The sequence below is a fragment of the Colletes gigas genome, unplaced genomic scaffold (genome assembly GCF_013123115.1).
Source record: "Colletes gigas isolate AHSC1104 unplaced genomic scaffold, ASM1312311v1 Colletes_gigas_Sc00009, whole genome shotgun sequence".
Taxonomy (NCBI): Eukaryota; Metazoa; Arthropoda; class Insecta; order Hymenoptera; family Colletidae; genus Colletes; species Colletes gigas.
The window spans coordinates 3,217,039-3,235,653 of record NW_025106638.1 but is presented as its reverse complement, the minus strand read 5'-3'; the positions used below and the strand labels follow the sequence as shown (position 1 = coordinate 3,235,653).

The following is an 18,615-nucleotide window of genomic DNA, read 5'->3' as shown; positions in this document are numbered from 1 at the left end:
ACGGTCGCGAACCGTTGCAAGACGGGCGTCTTTTTACTTCGGGGTCGGCCAAGTTCGGCCATTTTTTCTTGCCTCATCGCCCGGAAACGAGATTTTTAAACGATGCAACCGATTGCACACACGCTCGAACGAGACAAGTTGCGGAGACCGGGGACACGATCGTTGTCAATTTTTTATCAACCGACACATCCGAGATTAGACACGTTTTTCGACCTTCCCACTTTGTTACTTTACACTGGAAGAAAGATAAATGGTAAAACATAGTAGATAGCATTTATTTTACAACCGACACACTAATTATTGTAAATCAACCCTGAGATTGAAGTAGGCTTTCTTATTGTCTTTTAAATTAAAAATACCTTTTTTTTTCAACAACTATTTATTAACAATATATGTACAGTTTACATCTATAGTCTTAAACCTAGGTCAACCTTATACAGTCTTTTCTCACATTTGGTGTTTGAAAGTCCCTGACTCTCTTTGTGGCTCTACCTTTCATTTTGATACAGTATAGACATAGTATCTATTTTTCTATTACAATTATCACAATGTGATGTCTAAAAATATATGGTTTCTATTAAAAGGGTATCTTTGTTTACAGAAAAATGTATTAAAAATCTGTTTTTGGAAAAGATACCGAATAATGAGTTAATTGGGCTAATTAATAAAGTAATTCTGGCAGATAATCGGTCGAGAAACGTATTTATAGATACGGAAAGGTCAGTTGAGCGCTTACGAGAGAGACAAGAGCGTAACCCCCTGGCGGCGAGTACTGGAGGTGACGCCACGATCAGAAAGAATAAGAAAAATTTGGGCATGACAGTTATGATTTCCAAAAGATTTTTAAATTATTGAGTTTATAAATAGATGTTAAGATTTCGGTGTTAGTTAATTTTACCTTTGAATGTTGAGCTTAAAAAGCGTTTCAGAAAATACCAGGTGGAAGAGCACTTCCAGAAAAGTTATGCTTACCAACCGCGAAACGGGGCTTGCAGTTAAGTAAAAAGGTTCGATGTTAAAAGGAGAACGAAATAGCATTTTTTGGGATCGTTCTCTGGGAACTTTTACGTTCTCGATGGATTTATCCATTGATAAAACGCGAATTTCAATTTCTCGCAAAAGTGCTGGGAAAATAACATAGTCGAATCTTATTGTTAGTGGACATTTCGGATATCCGTTACCAATCGTAGGAACAAACAAGAGGGATTCAGAGGATATTAAATATGGCCTGTGATCATTAATGACCAGAAATCGGGACGAAACGCAATAAAATGGTACGGCGAATCGAGCAAACACGGAAACCCTTACTTTCGGTCATAGAAATATTTGCAAACGAATAGATTGGACGAGCTTGCTCCGTCGAGCCGCGGATACAAATCGATGTAAAATAATTACTATTAAAAATCAATGATTATATCAGTCTAACCGGACTTTGAAATGAGAACATAAAACTTAAATGTAAAGTTTCATTTAAATTCATTTAGCTATTTATACTCAATCGTATTAATAATATACATATGTGTGCTCATACATGGGAATAAAAAAAAATTTCTTTTTTTTCAATAATTAAAATATGATCAGGTCTTAAAACGTGTATTTCCGTAAAATAAATTTTACAAAATTTTTTTTTCATTATGGGTACTTTGCTTATGTGCGCCTACATAGGTCGGAAAGTAAAAATGCCTGGGCAGTCGAGAATCCAAATCGTATGCCGTTGACTGGAGGTCGGATTTCAGTTGTTAAGAGCGAGAAGACAAATGTGAGCCTTTCTCTCTCGACTCCCACGAAGCGGTCCGAAATTACTTCGGGCAGCTTCGGAGAATCGAGAAAAAGGGCATGCGTCAGTTTGCCTTTGTCGTCTTTCCGAAACTCCACGAGCTCACGTACGCGTATCTAGCATGTGTGAGTGTGCACCCGACGGTGCTTTTCTGGCATCACTGATTATATGAAAGTCCATGAATGATTTCCATTCAATGCACATTCATCATCACATGATGAGAATCGGAAATTATCGAATAGTCAATAGAACCATTATACATGTTTATGTACAATTTTTCTACATAATACCGGTATTATGAATAAATTATATTCCCACAGGTATTTTTCCATTCCGATTTTTTACGATCTTTAGAAATAGCGAATAAAAGCAAATTGGCGAAAAAATCGGGATATAGAGAGGTTATGAGTTTTGTAACAGAAACTGCTGGGCCTAACACTAGATGTTATGTCCATACCTTTGACCATATTAGGCGCAGGGCCAATCAGAGCACTTGGGTGAAATGCAAGCCTCTGATTGGAGAGAAAGTACCGATTTTCTACATTACCGATACTCTGGTCGAACTTTCACGACAGCTATAGCGAAACGTTCATGGAAATCTGAAAATTAATAGAGGGGTATGTATTTCGTCATAAGAAGCTTTTCGTACGACCATAAACACTGTGTAAACAGAGTACCTTTTTATTCTGCACATCCTAATATCATCTTAATAACGTTTGATACAGAAAATATGTGCCAGGACAAATTTGTTCGGTGCAAAGCTGAGAATATTATCATTCGTGTTTTAAAAAATTTCTTTTACACCGACAGGAATAAATTTCTAGATAAACTTAGGAGTTAATTCAAGCGTAAAAGATGGATATAATATTCAAGAAAGGTTAATTTTAACCGCAAACTCCGCATCAGTTACCTCGAAAACCCTTTACCCGCCAAGTTCCAGAAAGATTCGATGAAAAATCTAGCTTTCGTTTTACTATGCTCAAGTCACCCTTCTGAACTATCATTTCTTTCTATTGTTATATCATCGGAAAACGAAAGGCGCGATAACGAAGGAAGAAAACAGCGAGGCGGTGACAATATTCCATTTTTAAATTAAATACGACGACCTGCGGATCAAGATTCGATCAGGAAGCAGATCCGTCACGTGACCGTCGTTTTTACATATCGACAAATTCGATGCAACGATTTCTCTGTATCGTTGGCTATATTTCCGATGGACGTTAGAACCACGGACCCTTAAACTTGATCGCGATTTCCACTCGGACGTATTTGTTATACGAGCGTCGTCCGACACACGGCGGCTTCGGAGAGTTTTCCAGTTTAATCGTAATGGATTACCCCCGTAATAGCGGCCAAAAAGTTTGGCGACAGGCCTCCTAAACGTTTTCGTACGAACTGTGCACCAAAAAAAAAAAAGTGAGACGAGAGTCCGTACGTCTTCAGGATCGATCGGTGAGCACGATAGCAGTGATCCAGTCTCGCGAAACAAAAACGTCGATCGGGCGATTCCTATAAAAAAAATAATTACTCGATCGAAAAATTTGAAATATTTTTCTTAACCAATTTGATTAAACTGCAACGGATAAATATGTTTTTGCAACTGAAACGAATCACGGTACGGGGAAAGTCAACATCGAAACTGTCGGGTGAACTCGAAACGAAAAGTACGGAGGGAAATTAGAGAAATAGACGGAAATTTTATAATCGATAGTTATTTTCGTGAAATTATTTATTTACGTGAGTTTCCACACGAATTGAAAACTAGTAGACACGAATACGTTACACCTTCCAACGGCATTGTTTTAATGATATTTTAATCAAGAGATGGTAATTATTTAAATTTCGATTCAATATATTGATCGAACCATCGCGTTATTAATATTGGGGTATTTCTTTCAGCTCGCTAATTCGAATCGTTTTCTTCTCTAAAAATTGGCGATCGATACTATACTAAAGTGGGGTTAATTTTATTTACCAGTCCTTCGTGCGTCTAAATTCGTTAGAACGATTGAAAAGTGGAACGTTCGATATACCACCTCATCGCGACGCCATTTTATTCGAGCTAAAACCGAATACCGAATAAAATAAAATCACTAGAACCGTGGTATGACCTATGATGGACGTTTTTCCAATCGAATGACGATAGTGAACGCGTTAAAAAAGTACATATACCAATACTCGTTTCTAGCGGGACATTCTTTATGGGAATTAATATGAACTTTGTTCGTCAGAAATCCGTTGTTTATTCGAACAGCTCGTCTCGTTCCAAGGGTAGCAACGACAAAGGACAAGCTTCACATTCGAAAGACGTAGGACCACACGCGGGGGAGACAGGTCCTTAGTTTTTGCTAAGGAATCGACAAAATTCCATCAAAATCAGTGGCGAAGGATTTCGCGATCGGACAAGGTATTGGCCTACTTTTTCTGGACGTTCGCTGTAAACATGTTTATCGAAGATTCTTAACGCTAAAACTTTTGCTTGGAATTATTTTATTCACCTTCCATATACGATTGGACTTTATCAAAAAAACTATAATTTTGTTATACTTTGTTTTCAGGTTTCGCTGAAAGAAAAGCGTACTTTGCAATTATAACGATTTTAATAAAAATTGCACTTAGTAAATTTTACGTTTCTTTAACTCGAGAATATTAATTCTGGTCGCAAGACCACGTTTTTTATCGATTTATAATACAATGTTACTTTTAATTATGGTATTTATTCGCATCGTTACATTAATTAAATTTAACATACGCTTTCACGTAGTACGATTTTTTACATAAATCGTAAATTTATGCTTCGTAAATAATCGGTCTTACGTGGATACAAATCTTCACGAGATTCCAAAAATGATTATTCAATTTTCGTTGCATATGTAATTATACGCTGCGCGCAGAATATTATATTTCTAATTATAAACTTTTGTTAGAATTTTAAACGTAAATCGCATTCTGGGATCTGTCTGCACAATGACTCTGTCAATTTTCGATGTTTTTGTCGCGAAGTATGGCGTACGTACAATGATGGGTACTATTAACATTCGGCTCCAATTAAAAGTTCAATTAAATAACATACCGTGAAATATAATCATTTAGTAGCTTCTTAGAAAACATTTACGTGTAGCTATATTCTGTGTTATCGATAAAACGTTTACTGTAAATATTATTCTGTATTTTATAAATGCGGGTGCAGATAATTTCGTTGATATTTTCAGAATTTGACACTTTCCTTATTTTAGCTGTTATCGAACAGATTTTGCCGACGTCTGAGGCGATGTCGATTTTGGATTTGATTCGCCAATCGTTTTATGATGTAAACTCGCGTAAAAATAAGATACAAACAAGAAATACGTATCAGAATTGGGCGTAGCCCAAACAGAGCGCACTTCGATAATTTTCTCGAATTATCCCCCACTATTGAATCTCTCGTTCCACTTTCCTCCACAATGCAAGATTCTAATAAATCCGCGTTTCGAAAAATCGTCCAGTTCGTTTCGTGACTTTACATTTCGTTTCTACGATCGTATTTTAGTTTTCAGGTTTCTCTAGTTTTTACCTTCAAAGGTATACCTTGTGCTTTTTGTAATTCATAAGTGATCATCGTACTCTCGAACATACTTAAATAATCGTTTCTCTATTAAATACTTTATTTGTGGCAGTGCGCATCGTTTAAATATTTTACAAATTGTTTGTTGCACACTCTGGCGAAAAGGAATAATTGTGATCGTGAAGTGTTTCTAAACAAAGGAAAAAAGGACAGAGCTAATTCTTCCAATTGCTATTTCGCTAATAGTGCAACCCTTTCTTTCTAAAAATTATACGACTTTTAAACTCTTAAAAGTTATCCTATTGTTGCTAGAAATTTCCAATTAAATTTTGAAAATTTTTTTTTTCTATAAAACTACTAATTATCATTGACGTGTTTTTGATTCCCCTGTAAGGTTTCAATTTCGCCCTCCCCCCCTCGTTTGATATTAATTTTATCATCCGACGGCTACACCTTCATCATTTCGTCGTCCCTAATATTTGCATTCGTATTCGGGTTCGTTTTCTTTAAATGAAATTGAATTCGCTCGACGCGTGGGCTGGGGGGCCATAATCGCCCTCGAGCCTACCCATTTTTCTAAATCTCAGCCGATCGTTTATTTATTCCACCTTTGATACGACCAAACGAAACACGTTTTATTTACAGAGTGTAAATCCTTCGTCGCGATACCGCGGACTGGAAGTGGCCTGGAAGGACCGTGAATGGACCCCCTTCTTCCTCGTGGACGTTGACGCGCGATTTGGCCCACCGCATCCTTTGACCACCGATTTTCAACCGCCGGGGGGATCCCGTAAATCCATCCGAACACCATGTTGCAATTAAACGGCGATATTTTCAACCCCCCGTCCCAGGACTCGGGAAAGACCACCTTCCAGACGCTCATCGCCGACTCGAATATCCGTCATCAAATTAACGATGGTTCCGGTGAGTATTCCGTGACGCGCTTTGCTGGCGTAGTGTATTGGGCAGTCGGTCGAAGAATTTTAATGGGAGATTCTAGACGCCAAAATAAGACGAAAATCAAGAATACCAATTTGTTGATGGAGGCTTCGTTAAAAAGTTATTAACGTTTAAAGTTCCGCCCGTACTGAATTTCTTTCTCGAAAATGCGCAAGATTTCGGTGGTATGTCTATTCACCAAAAATGACTGTAAATGACCCCCGCAACCAAAAATAATTTTTTCAAAACGATTTAAAATTTTTTTTTTCCGTTCTTTTTTCACACCTTCTCGAATTTTTTTCTGGAAAGTGGGTAGGATTTCGGGGGTAAGTCTATTCACAAAAAATGATTGTAATTGACCCCCGCAACAGAAAATAATTTTTCTAGAACGATTTGTAATTTTGTTTTTTCGCCAAAAAATTTAGGCACCTACCCCCTTGTCGATTTTTCTTAAAAATTTGTTTGACGCTGTACAGAAAAGTTGTTTAATACATTTTTGTAGGTGCCCATGAGCTCTACTTTAGAAAAAAGTTTCATTGAAATATATTTACTATTGCAGAAGTTATAGCTGTTTTGAAATTGGACCAGTTTTAGGGGGTTTTTCTCACTTTACAGTGTCAAGAAACAACTTTTTCAATATTGTTAGAATTTTCACATATTCTCCACTAAAATACGCATTGTTTGCATGTTGGAAAATTCAAATCCTTCAATCCGTTCAGAAGTTATGACATTTTAAAGATACGCATTTTCAGGGTAGCATTTCCGGCCTCACATTAGATTTACAGTGAGGAATTTTTTTCTTCGAACTGCGTAGGATTTTAGGGGCATGTGTATTGACAAAAAATAATTGTAATTGACCCCCGCAACTAAAAATAATTTTTTTAGAACGATTTGAAATGTTTTAATTTTGTCGAAAAAATCCAATTATTGAATTTTTTTCTCAAAAGTGGCTAGGATTTTGAGAATAGGTCTATTCATAAAAAATGATTGTAATTGAGCCCTCCAACCAAAAATAATTTTTTTAGAACGATTTGAAATGTTTTAATTTTGTCGAGAAAATCCAATTATTGAATTTTTTTCTCAAAAGTGGGTAGGATTTCGAGGATAGGTCTATTCACCAAAAATGATTGTAATTGAGCCCTCCAATCAAAAATAATTTTTCCAGAACGATTTAAAATTTTTGAATTTAATTGTTAATAACTTTTTAACGAAGCCTCTATCAACAAATTACTATTCTTGATTTTCGTCTTATTTTGGCCTCTAGAATCTCTCATTAAAATTTTTCCCAGGGTTGTCCGAACACCCTGTATGTAGGAACGAAGAACTCGATCGAACACTTGCGAGAAACTCAATAGAATAGCTCTCTGACGCCACAATTTCTTCTTCCCCTCCTCTGCAGTCTTTGGGAATCACTAAGTGCCTCGACTATTAACAGTATGACGAACCCTGGTTTCAAACATTAAAAAAAAAACAATTTACAAAATTAATACGAAATGGCGGGTAGAAATAAAACGATCAATGTTTTTTTTGTTATAAAAAGAATTTCTATGTTTCTACGTTTCGCTGTTTATTTTCGAGCAGCAGACGGTGTTTGCGACACGCCTTACCGATAATTTGGTTCTCGATCGCCGTCGAAATTTCGTTCGTTAACTCAACGCGGATAATGTTCGTTATCGAATTGTCTAACGCACCTGCTGTTTTCCAGATGCTCGTGCTAAATGTTGACGCGCTATCGAACGGTTTATACGACGACACAGCATCGTAAACAGAATCGCCTTTTGTAACGGAAAACCGATTTCGCAATCCATCGACGACCTCGCGATTTTTTTTTATGTCAACAAAGAAGATAAACAAAGAAGTCTTTTTGGTAAATAACGATATCAACGCTTACCGAAAGATACATAATTCCGGTAGCATATTTAATTTAACAGAAAAGAAAACTCGATAATTTACATCGACCCAATACATAGAGATAAAAAGAATTATTTTAATAAACTATGTTTTATCGATATTAAATATTCTACGCAGTGGAAAAATAAACATCGTTCAAGTTTTGCTTTTGACGTCAAGCGGGATGCGTACACGCAGAAAGAGTCATATTTTTAAATAGAGTATAATGAATGAAAGTGTATTGCGTCACCGCGTGCCGTTGACATTCATTCCTTTCCCAGTAAACAATATTCATGTAGTTCCTAGGCCAATTTACATACACCAAGAAATTAATAGCTAACAATAATACGCACACTGATCGTTAAAAGTACTCATTAACGCTATTTCTTCCAAAGATATCGAAAGACGAAAATATTTAATTTACAATTATTCCGTTAGTTTTTATACGATAAGGAATTTACAAGTATAAAATTGCAATTGTCACTTTGTGACTCCAAAATCGATTTCCACGCGAATAAATTCTCTTCATTGTTAGTTGGATGTATCTATCTATTGCTCACCGATTCTATTTATACGAGTCGCAATGAATATACTGGACTATATATGAATAAACTGGACTATTCACAAAAGACACCTTGTATAGTAGAAAAAATGATAAACGCGTCTTCTCGCATAACTTGAAAATTCAAACGTTTGCCTTAGGTCATCGTGTCGCCATTATCTAAGCTATCATTTCACCGAATCCGTAACTATTCTAATATTTCTGATTATTCTAACAATATTTACAATTGTCTTCAAACGATCTATAGGACTATCGTTTCCCAACATTGTTTAGTCATTCAATTTTTCAGGCGTCCGCCTTCTGTTTTATTCATGTAAAATTGTCTTGAATTACAATTTCTAATTCTTAACAGGAACAATAATAGTATGTATACTTTGTTATTCTAGATCGTTATAATGTTTACAGCAAGAGGGTTACTGCTCGTTCCAATAAATAAATAAATAAATACATAAATGATCCAGGGCCGACCGCTCCTGTCGTGAACTGTAGTGGAAGGTAATAGGAACTGACGACGAGGCACCATTTTTTACTACTGCTGTTTAACGTTAAAATTACTCTGGATTACTATTGCGATCGAATCTCCGAAAATATAGCAAGAAAAACAAAGTTCAACGGGCCTCTTTACAAAAGTAGCGTTACCTGTTCATTTTTACAGCACTCTAAACATCAATGTTCATACTATGTCCAATACGTTTCTATTATACAATATATTAAATAAAATACATAATACTGTATCTGAGAGGCAAAGTCCACTTTAATAACAAAGAAAAGTGACTGGTAACTTGTTGCACATGAGAATTTCTTCGCTAATCAGAAATGTATTCTGCTGATCCTCCAATTTCCGATAGTAAAATCAATCAATTTTATACAAAGAAAATCTTTTTGCCTCTCTGACAAATTACGATAATTTGGGTAACTCCGAGGTACGGAATAACGTCGATCAATTTCGATAGTTACCGTATACATAGATCTGTTCGTGTTTAAACGTAATGCCTATCGCTGTACATCGAATCGATTCGAGAACAGTGAAAAGCGTGAAATAGACGATCGTGTCACGGCCTATTGTTGTCTCCGGGCAGGGCTTATGCGGAACGAAAGTAAAATTCCGATTCACCTTTGCCGGCGTCGAAGGTATCGAGGCTGTTTGGCTGTACACGGACGCGCGAGGGATGTGTTAAAGGGGCGCGGGCAGCATAGGAAATTGCTATGAACTCGGTGGTACCGGCCGGCTCGGAATGAATTATTCATAGGCCGAGGTAAAAGAAGAGAAAAAAAAAAAAGTATCGTTAAGACGGCGTTCCCAACGCGGGACCTTTAAATATTCATGGAACGCGACCACATGACGCGGATTACAGAAGTCAACGTTATCTTAAACCACAGGTTGAGATCTTTATTCCGACAAACATTCCGGAAGAGGAAACGTTCAGCGACTCATCGTTCGCGTTGTGTGACGATCTTTATGCCATTCAATGCTAATACCGTCACCAATAGTAATTATTGGCTTTCCTAGACTACTTGTAAGATACTGTTTCCCTGTATTCTTCGTACAAGCTACTTAATAAATTTAAATTATTTCTTCTCTTTGGAGTGTCAGAGGGTTGGGAATTTCTTCTTTGATTATTGTGATCCTCGAGCTTATACTTTGAGTCTACTGTACAGTACTGGAGAATTAACGTTCTTAGTTTTTTCTTGCAATGGTATTCTTAAAAATTGACACGTTCGAGTCCCCTTGAGTGTCACAGGATTGGGAATTTCTTCTTTGATTGTTGTGATCCTCGAGCTTATACTTTGAGTCTACTGTACAGTACTGGAGAATTAACGTTCTTAGTTTTTGCTTGCAATAATATTCTTGAAAATTGACTCGTTCGAATCCCCTTGAGTGTCACAGGATTGGGAATTTCTTCTTTGATTGTTGTGATCCTCGAGCTTATACTTTGAGTCTACTATACAGTACTGGGGAAATAACATTCTTAGTTTTTGCTTGCAATAATATTCTTGAAAATTGACTCGTTCCAGTCCTCTTCGTCGATGATACTGGGAATGTTGAGAGGGCTGATAAATCTAGGTGTTTACCCCTTGGCGTGGAGCAGCCATGGGGTGTAGATTTAATGTTCCCGATCTTCCGGATCACGGTGATGTAGGCGAGGCGTCCAAATTACACTGAAATGCCTCAAATCAACATTAAATTCTTTCTGATGAGTGTTTACAATCTTAATCGTGTGAAAATAATTAAATAATTAATTAAAGGTATTTACAGCGGTACGTTTGTCACGATTATAGATATAGTATTTTTCACCTTGTTTGTAAGTAAATGTACATACCATAACATATTTTTTAAACGAGTAAGATCGATCAATGAAATAAGAAAGAAATCGACACGTGTCATAGGTATTTGCCACGTCACGCCGCGATGAGTTCAAGAAACTCTTGTCTCGCGTAAGTACTTTGGTCTCGACCAAAGAATTTCTCAATGACATCGTAATGACTGCGAAGCGTAGGAAAATCGAGAACGAATTAATTATTTAGGCTACCAACAGGGAAAGAGTTTTGATAATCTAAGGAACAAAAATAGATTCCAACGAATAATAAAACTGTTATTTCGCTTTGGTAATTATAGCAGGAGAAAACAAATCATTTGAAAGCTTTTACGGAACTATGTTATGCTAGACAAAACACTTTTAGCGATCCACTAACGACAGAACAAATTAAGCTGACCGAGTTACGTGATTCGCCCTGTATGTCTCTGTTGCTCGAAATAGCTGTGCATTCGTTTAAGTCCGCCACGGATTATAATGGAAATGGGATTTAAATAATTTGATTCGGATCAACAGCCGCAATAAATTAACTAAAGAGCCGCATGTGGTTAGGAGCCACAGGTTGCCGACCCCTGGTCTATGGGAATGGAGCGTCCGTTTCGTTCGAGAAAGAATTCTATCGATTATCGCGCGTACCAACACCTGTTGCTATCTATCCCCAGTACCGGGTATCCAATTTTTATACAAACAAGTGGTTCAGAGATTATTACAATCAGGAAAGCTAGGTGTTCCCTGTGAATTCCTTGACACAACCCAAAGCGTAGCCTTGACACGATGAAGTTACCAAACTTTATTACAGTCCATTTTACGATTTAATTTATGAGTAGCCATTTGAAATTTCGCGACCCTTTTTTCTTCTTCTAGATTACATCGTCAACCCCCATTACGTCCGTTGCCCTGCCTACGAAGAGGCTTACAAGAACTCCCTAGAGAATCCGGAGAAGTTTTGGGGCGAAGTGGCGCAGTGCATCGAATGGAGCAAACCTTGGACCAAGGTCTTTAATAATTCCAGACCACCATTTACCAAATGGTAGGGGCGTCCAGTTGGTGTTTACAGACAATATACATAATACTTTTATTTCAACCATCCTCGATCTCTAAAATTTTTATGATATCTCCTGCCTCCGAAACGAAACGTTAAAACACGATCTTTTGTGTCTTAATCCGGTGTAATGAATTCCGCAGGTTCGTCGACGGGGAACTGAACGCTTGCTACAACGCGGTGGACCGGCACGTGAACGCCGGAAACGGGAACAAAACGGCTCTGATCCACGACAGCCCTCAAATCTCGACGATCAGAAGAGTAACTTACAACGAACTATTGGAGAAGACGTCCCTGATGGCTGGCGCCCTGTACGACATGGGCGTACGCAAAGGCGACATAGTGATCATCTACATGCCGTTGATCCCTGAAACCATAATAGCCATTTTAGCGACGACACGTCTTGGCGCCATTCACTCGATAGTATTTGGCGGTAGGAATCTAACGATAAAACTTAACTTGTGGGGGATCTGTAAAGAAAGATGGACTCATTAGTAACGAGCATCCTGCAGACCCTGCCTTAGACGCAGGGATACTGGGTAGTCGGTCGAGGAGCGTATACACGGTACAGTGAAAACTCGATAGATGTCACTATTCTGGGTCCGGTCAGGAACACTTATAAAATAGGAGAATGGTTTTTCGAATTTTATTGTAGTTTGTAGATTTATCGCCCCGGTTTAAATATCCGTGTCAATGTGGCTACACTACTACATAGAAGAAAGTTTTTTATCGTTTACTATTTGTTAATAAAAATGTCACTATCGTGTGAGGGAGATTTTTCTGATTAAAATGAGACTAAACATGATATAAATGGGTCGATATTTGGTAGCATAATATTGAATTAAATATTGTACTCGAGAGTCTTTCTCTCTTTGTTTATCCTTCTTGTGCTGTCCTTTTCTATCTTCAGAAACATTTATCGAATAGGAGGTAGCTATTTTCAAACAGAATGCTTTCGCTGTCCATAAATTATTATAACATATTATTTTTTATTCAATCTTATAACCTAATAAACATAAACCCATTTATGTCGTGTTTAGTTTTATTTTAATCAGAGAAATCTCCCCCACGTGGTAGTAAAATTTCTATTAACAAAAAGTAAAAAATAAAAAAACTTTCTTCTGTACAGTGCATTTAAACGAAGGTGACGAAGGCAATAAAGATTTTTAAAGAAAGAAATTTAAAATTTTATCCCCCCAGTGGTGGGGATAAAAATGTATCATTTACGGAACAGCTCTTGGGGATATTTATCGAGTTTTCACTGTATGTCGGAAAAATAACGGAACTTTTTAAATTAGAAGAAGAAAATTAGTCGTTTTGCCAAAATTATTTTTTAATCATTTATACCATTCGAACACACGTGCACGGGATAAACAATCATCGCCATAAACTTTTTTCATCGATTCAAATGTTTCTGTAAAAGTTTCCCCGAGCTTGAAACAAAATTTAATATTTGCTCTTTGTTCCATTGTGTTTCTGCGACGAAGTGAGAAAAGGTACTGCCACTTTAACCGTTATAACTTGACAACCCGTTAGTCGATTGTTAGACATATTGTTTCGATAGATGGCATTGGCAGTTTTCATTAAATTAAAAAAATTCCGTTATTTTTCTGACATACTGTGTACGTAGAAACGGAAGGTCGGTCGATCACTTGCGAGAGAGACAAGAGCGTAGCCCTCTGGCGGCGAGTACGAGAAGCGATGACCCCCACGAGTTGATATTAAAAAATCAACAAAGCTCTTAAAGGGGAAGGGGGAGGCCTTTTCTACTTGGGGATCAATTATACTTGAACAAGAAAACGTTTCCCTGGCTATAAACGACCCCTCTGTTTGAGTAGCAAAGAATGATTATTAAGTAAACTCACGTTCGACGGGCGATCAAATATCAGGGCGTAGATTAATGATCCCGATCGAGCAATATTTACTGCCGTTTAATCAAAAACTATGCAAAGTTTTCTTTTTCCAGGATTCGCCGCGAACGAATTAGCCACCAGGATAAACCACGCGAAACCGAAGGTGATTATCGCGGCTAGCTGCGGCCTGGAACCGTCCAAGATCATTCGGTAAGCTTTTACCTAGTTCCTCTGCGACTGTAACGACATTTCTACGGACATCTGTAACTACATACGCACTGTAATTCTGAACGCAGGTATACCGAGATGCTCAACAGCGCCCTGAACATCATTTCTGTAAAAAAACCACGGTGCATCATATTTCAGAGAAGGAATATATGGCAGAGTCCTCTCCTAGAGGGTCAATTCGACTGGGACGACACGATGAAGAGGTCGAAACCCCATCCTTGCCAACCGGTCGATGCAAACGATCCCTTGTATATTTTGTACACGTCGGGAACGACAGGTAATCCTATTCTATTTATAGTTTAACGGGAACATCGTCCAAGGAAACTTCCGTGTAGAACACTATATTGGCAAAGGGACATTAATCATTAATACATCGAAACAATCCCTTACATATGAATTGAATGAACAATAATATTTACAACCTTCGAGGGTTCAGTAATTCTACACTTTCCATAATCTTCTCTGGCCAAAATGAAACCATCGATCGGTTCAGCTAAACTTTTAAACCGAAGGTCAGCCGAAAGGGATCGTTCGAACGATCGGTGGACACCTGGTAACCCTTTGCTGGTCGATGAAAGCTGTTTATGGCATGGACAAGGATTCCGTTTGGTGGGTGGCATCCGACATGGGGTGGGTCGTCGGCCATTCTTACATTTGTTACGGACCTCTCCTCTACGGAGCGACCAGCGTGTTGTACGAGGGAAAGCCCGATAGAACACCGGACGCGGCACAATACTTCAGGTTCAATTCTCTCTGAAACTGGCATAAGACGGCAGACGAGCAAACTGTAATCCGATTACACATGCGTACGATGAAATTACATATAAATCTTCACGGTGCATAAAAACAATCTAATTGTCTGCGTAATTACATGTATAGTCCTTCCGCGAGATGGCGCAGCGTGTTTACATCCCCACTCTTGCCGCAGCCCGCCGATTGGCTGTCACCGATCTTCCTTCTTCTCGTGGAAGAATGGTAATTTTATCGCAGCGAATGTAATCGGATTACATTGTGCCCAACTCCGCCTTCGTATTATTAACAAACTTATTTTCTTTAATTACATGGAAACGATGCTTGGATTAATCGGTATCCCATTTTTCGTAGAGTAATAGAACAACACAGCGTGAATGCATTGTTTTGCGTGCCCACTGCGCTTCGAGTCATAAAACGCGCCGATGTTGACCTCACGTTAGGTCGGAAATATTCAACGAAATCGTAAGTTTTTTACCACAGTCAATCATGTCGTATCGTGGTTAGCCATTTGCAATGTATTATCCTTGTTTTCAAGTGAAATTATCTTGCTACTTAAATTAATCCTTATTAGCTTCGGCTCGAGATCAATATCGCTACGTTTCCCGTTTTAAAGAGAATTATTTTACCTAGGTTCACCTCGTTCACCGTAGAATTACCATTTACTAATATATTTATATATAATATCTCTCCTAATAATTATTCCCCACACACACACACACTTTCCGCCTATGATATCTTTATTAAAGCGCCCGACTTTTTGCAAAGGTTAAAAACTGTATTCGTGGCCGGCGAGTTCTGCGACTACGAGACAAAAGTCTGGGCGGAAAAAGCGTTCAAAGTACCGGTTTTAAACAATTGGTGGCAGACGGAAACCGGCCATCCTATTACGGCATTATGTTTAGGATACGGCCATAATACTAGTTTGCCAAAAAACAGCACCGGTGTTCCGATTCCTGGTTATCACAGTAAGTCCTGCGCGATTTACGGTAGAGGTTAGAGGTCAGAGAATAAATACTCGAGAATAACCGATCCGGACCGAATAAAACTCGAGAATAACCGAACCGGGCCGAATAATGCTCGAGAATAACCGAACCGAGCCGAGTAATATTCGATGGGTCGTAATATTTTAGACTTTTATGTAATTAAGTAAAGATAAAGAAATAAGTGGAAAAAAGTACCGTTTCATTGTTTACTGTATTCGGTAACCCAGAAATCAGTTTGAATTAATTCTCGAGTACGTTGCGATCTGTTGACCTGTTTAGCTTTCACCGACTATACTTTTCATTATTAATTCCAATGAACGGTGGATATGGCAAGATCAATGAATGAGCGACACAACCATGACCGTTCTCGCCGATCCAACTTTCACAACGCATTAGGTGCAAATTAATTCGGTGCTTTCCTTTATGAAATTCAAAGTTTATCTATACACAACCTTACGCGTACGAGTTTGATCTTTCAAATGATTTCCGTTATTTTCTATAACCTTGCTCCATCTATCGGGTATTTGATGAATGTAGTTATAGAAAAAATGGCGGTTTCGACCGAAAAATCCTAATCAAAGAAATTGTAAATAATAATTTGTATTTCGTAAGGTTAAACTGTCTGCTACTTCTTCATATATAAAGTACGATTGCATCAAAACAAAACAACGAGCACCAAATGTAATCTTTTATAGTTTTTATTTCAATTCAGAATTACCGGAAAACCCGTTACCGACCAAGTTTTTTTTCATTCGAATCGAATTTTTCGTTACGAAACGTTAAACGTAAAGGCACCGGATTAATACGCACGTTTAATACAGCAATGCGATGAAGGAAGTTAGGTGTAATGGAAGGTCTTCTTTCCAGTCGATATTTTACAAGACGACGGTAGCAAGACCGACAACCTCGACCTAGGCAGAATCGTTATAAAGTTACCATTGCCGCCTGGTTGCGTGTCGACTCTGTATCGAGCCGATGATAAATTCGAGGAGATCTACTTCTCGAATCATCCAGTAAGTTGGGTTTCCGAAGCGCTGGAAACGGTATCAAATATCCTTTGATATCGAAAATATGGATCGTCGATTATCGAAATGATCGAAATGGTCCGTGTCGAACGATACCAAAAACCCTTTGATATCAAAGAACATTATCCACTATTGCGATTAATTTAATTCGCTGATAAAACGCTTCAGGGTTATTACGATACCATGGACGTTGGTTACAAAGACGAGTACGGATACGTTTACGTGATGGCACGCGACGACGACGTAATCAACGTCGCCGGTCACAGACTGTCCACGATGGCCTTGGAAGATGTCATTATGGCGCATCCCGACGTCGTAGATGTCGCTGTCATCGGTGTGCCCGACACAACCAAGGGAGAAGTTCCTTTGTGTCTTTACGTAATTGGATCAGGTAAACCCTTCGGTGCAGACACTTGATATTTTTCGTGCACATTTTCTTCCGCCGAAGCAGACTTTTCTACGGCTGAAAACGTAATAAACGTACAATCTGCTCGCAATCAAACAACGTAAACACGATACACTATCTTTATTAAAATATAAGTTCGAATAATTCCATATTCGAACGTCCAAATACAGAAATATCCTCAATATTTAGTTTATCGTAGGTTTTAACTTCTTATTTGCTATTTATATCGATCGTAAGTTTCAATATTCGACTACCGGAATATACTCTTCGGATTCCACTTTTATCCAGGGACAATCTTTCCTTCTCGCAATAACTGTACCGGTATTATCTTCGTACCCTCAATGAAACTAGCTGTGATACTGCAATGGAAAAAAAGAGCAAAAAAATCTTTGTCGAAACAAACAATGATATTTAATAGATTACGTATATAGTTACATGTATTTCTGCGCGTAGAGGCGACAAAGAACGAAGAACAGATCAACGAGGAACTGGTGTCGCGCGTGAGAGCTTTAATTGGACCCATAGCATCGTTTAGCACGGCAGCCGCTGTAAGGGCATTGCCACGAACACGTTCGGGGAAGATAATCCGCAAATCTATCGCCACATTGGCTCGTTCGAAACTCGTTAAGGTGAATCTACATGAAATCTGCATTAAATAATGTATGAAAAATATCTGCGGAACGCGCGCGCGCTGGATGAAACGTAACGAGAAATTAAATCTCCATTTCCTTCGCGAGACAAAGATAATATTTATTCGCCGTTCGCCAGCAGCGTAAAATATACCGTTCTCTCTTCTTTTTCTTTTTCCAGATTTCAAGTACGATAGAGGACGCGACGGTGTATCGCGAGATAAAAGAAGTACTTCAGAAGCTCGGTTACGCTAGATTAGCGCCGGATCCTCAATGATAAGTGCAGTTAAGCTTTTGCCATTTTTATTATAAACTTTTAATAATCGTATATAAAATGTAATACACCTACGTACGATATATGTATAGCTGACACGCATAGGAGTGTACTTGAGAAAGACGCGTCGAAAATTCGAGTTTAATAGTTATCTTTATAAATTGCACCGCAACTATATGTATATGTATAACGATTTTCCCATAGTACAATAAAGAGAACTTTTAAATGAATTTACGTCATCGTGTTCACGGAACGAAGTCGAAATCTGAGCAACTTAATTATAGTTTTTCAACTCACTGTCAGTGTTAGGCCCCTGTTCCAGTTATATTTCCGTTCTAAGCGGCAAAGATAACGTGTTTTTAAATCATTGAATAAAAGAAAAAGAAAATGATACA

The 18,615-nt window shown here is 38.1% G+C and overlaps 1 protein-coding gene across 5 annotated transcripts; it reads left to right on the top strand.

The window, feature by feature from the left end:
- The first annotated feature begins 2,991 nt into the window (after window positions 1-2,991).
- LOC122397526 (acyl-CoA synthetase short-chain family member 3, mitochondrial) lies at window positions 2,992-18,597 on the top strand. Of its 5 annotated transcripts, none has more exons than XM_043396749.1 (15): window positions 3,456-3,604; window positions 3,677-3,939; window positions 4,032-4,184; window positions 5,967-6,245; window positions 11,892-12,057; window positions 12,213-12,502; window positions 14,036-14,132; window positions 14,219-14,427; window positions 14,663-14,891; window positions 15,255-15,365; window positions 15,669-15,868; window positions 16,754-16,899; window positions 17,080-17,302; window positions 17,771-17,946; window positions 18,128-18,597. In XM_043396749.1, the coding sequence occupies exons 4-15, from the start codon at window positions 6,131-6,133 to the stop codon at window positions 18,221-18,223; spliced, it is 2,058 nt and encodes a 685-aa protein (XP_043252684.1). In that variant the 5' UTR covers window positions 3,456-3,604; window positions 3,677-3,939; window positions 4,032-4,184; window positions 5,967-6,130; the 3' UTR covers window positions 18,224-18,597. The 5 variants fall into 5 exon arrangements, with proteins under 5 accessions (XP_043252685.1, XP_043252682.1, XP_043252680.1 ...); XM_043396748.1 differs by having other exon boundaries at window positions 4,009-4,184; XM_043396750.1 differs by lacking the exons at window positions 3,456-3,604; window positions 3,677-3,939 and adding an exon at window positions 2,992-3,229 and having other exon boundaries at window positions 4,048-4,184.
- Window positions 18,598-18,615: the final 18 nt, after the last annotated feature.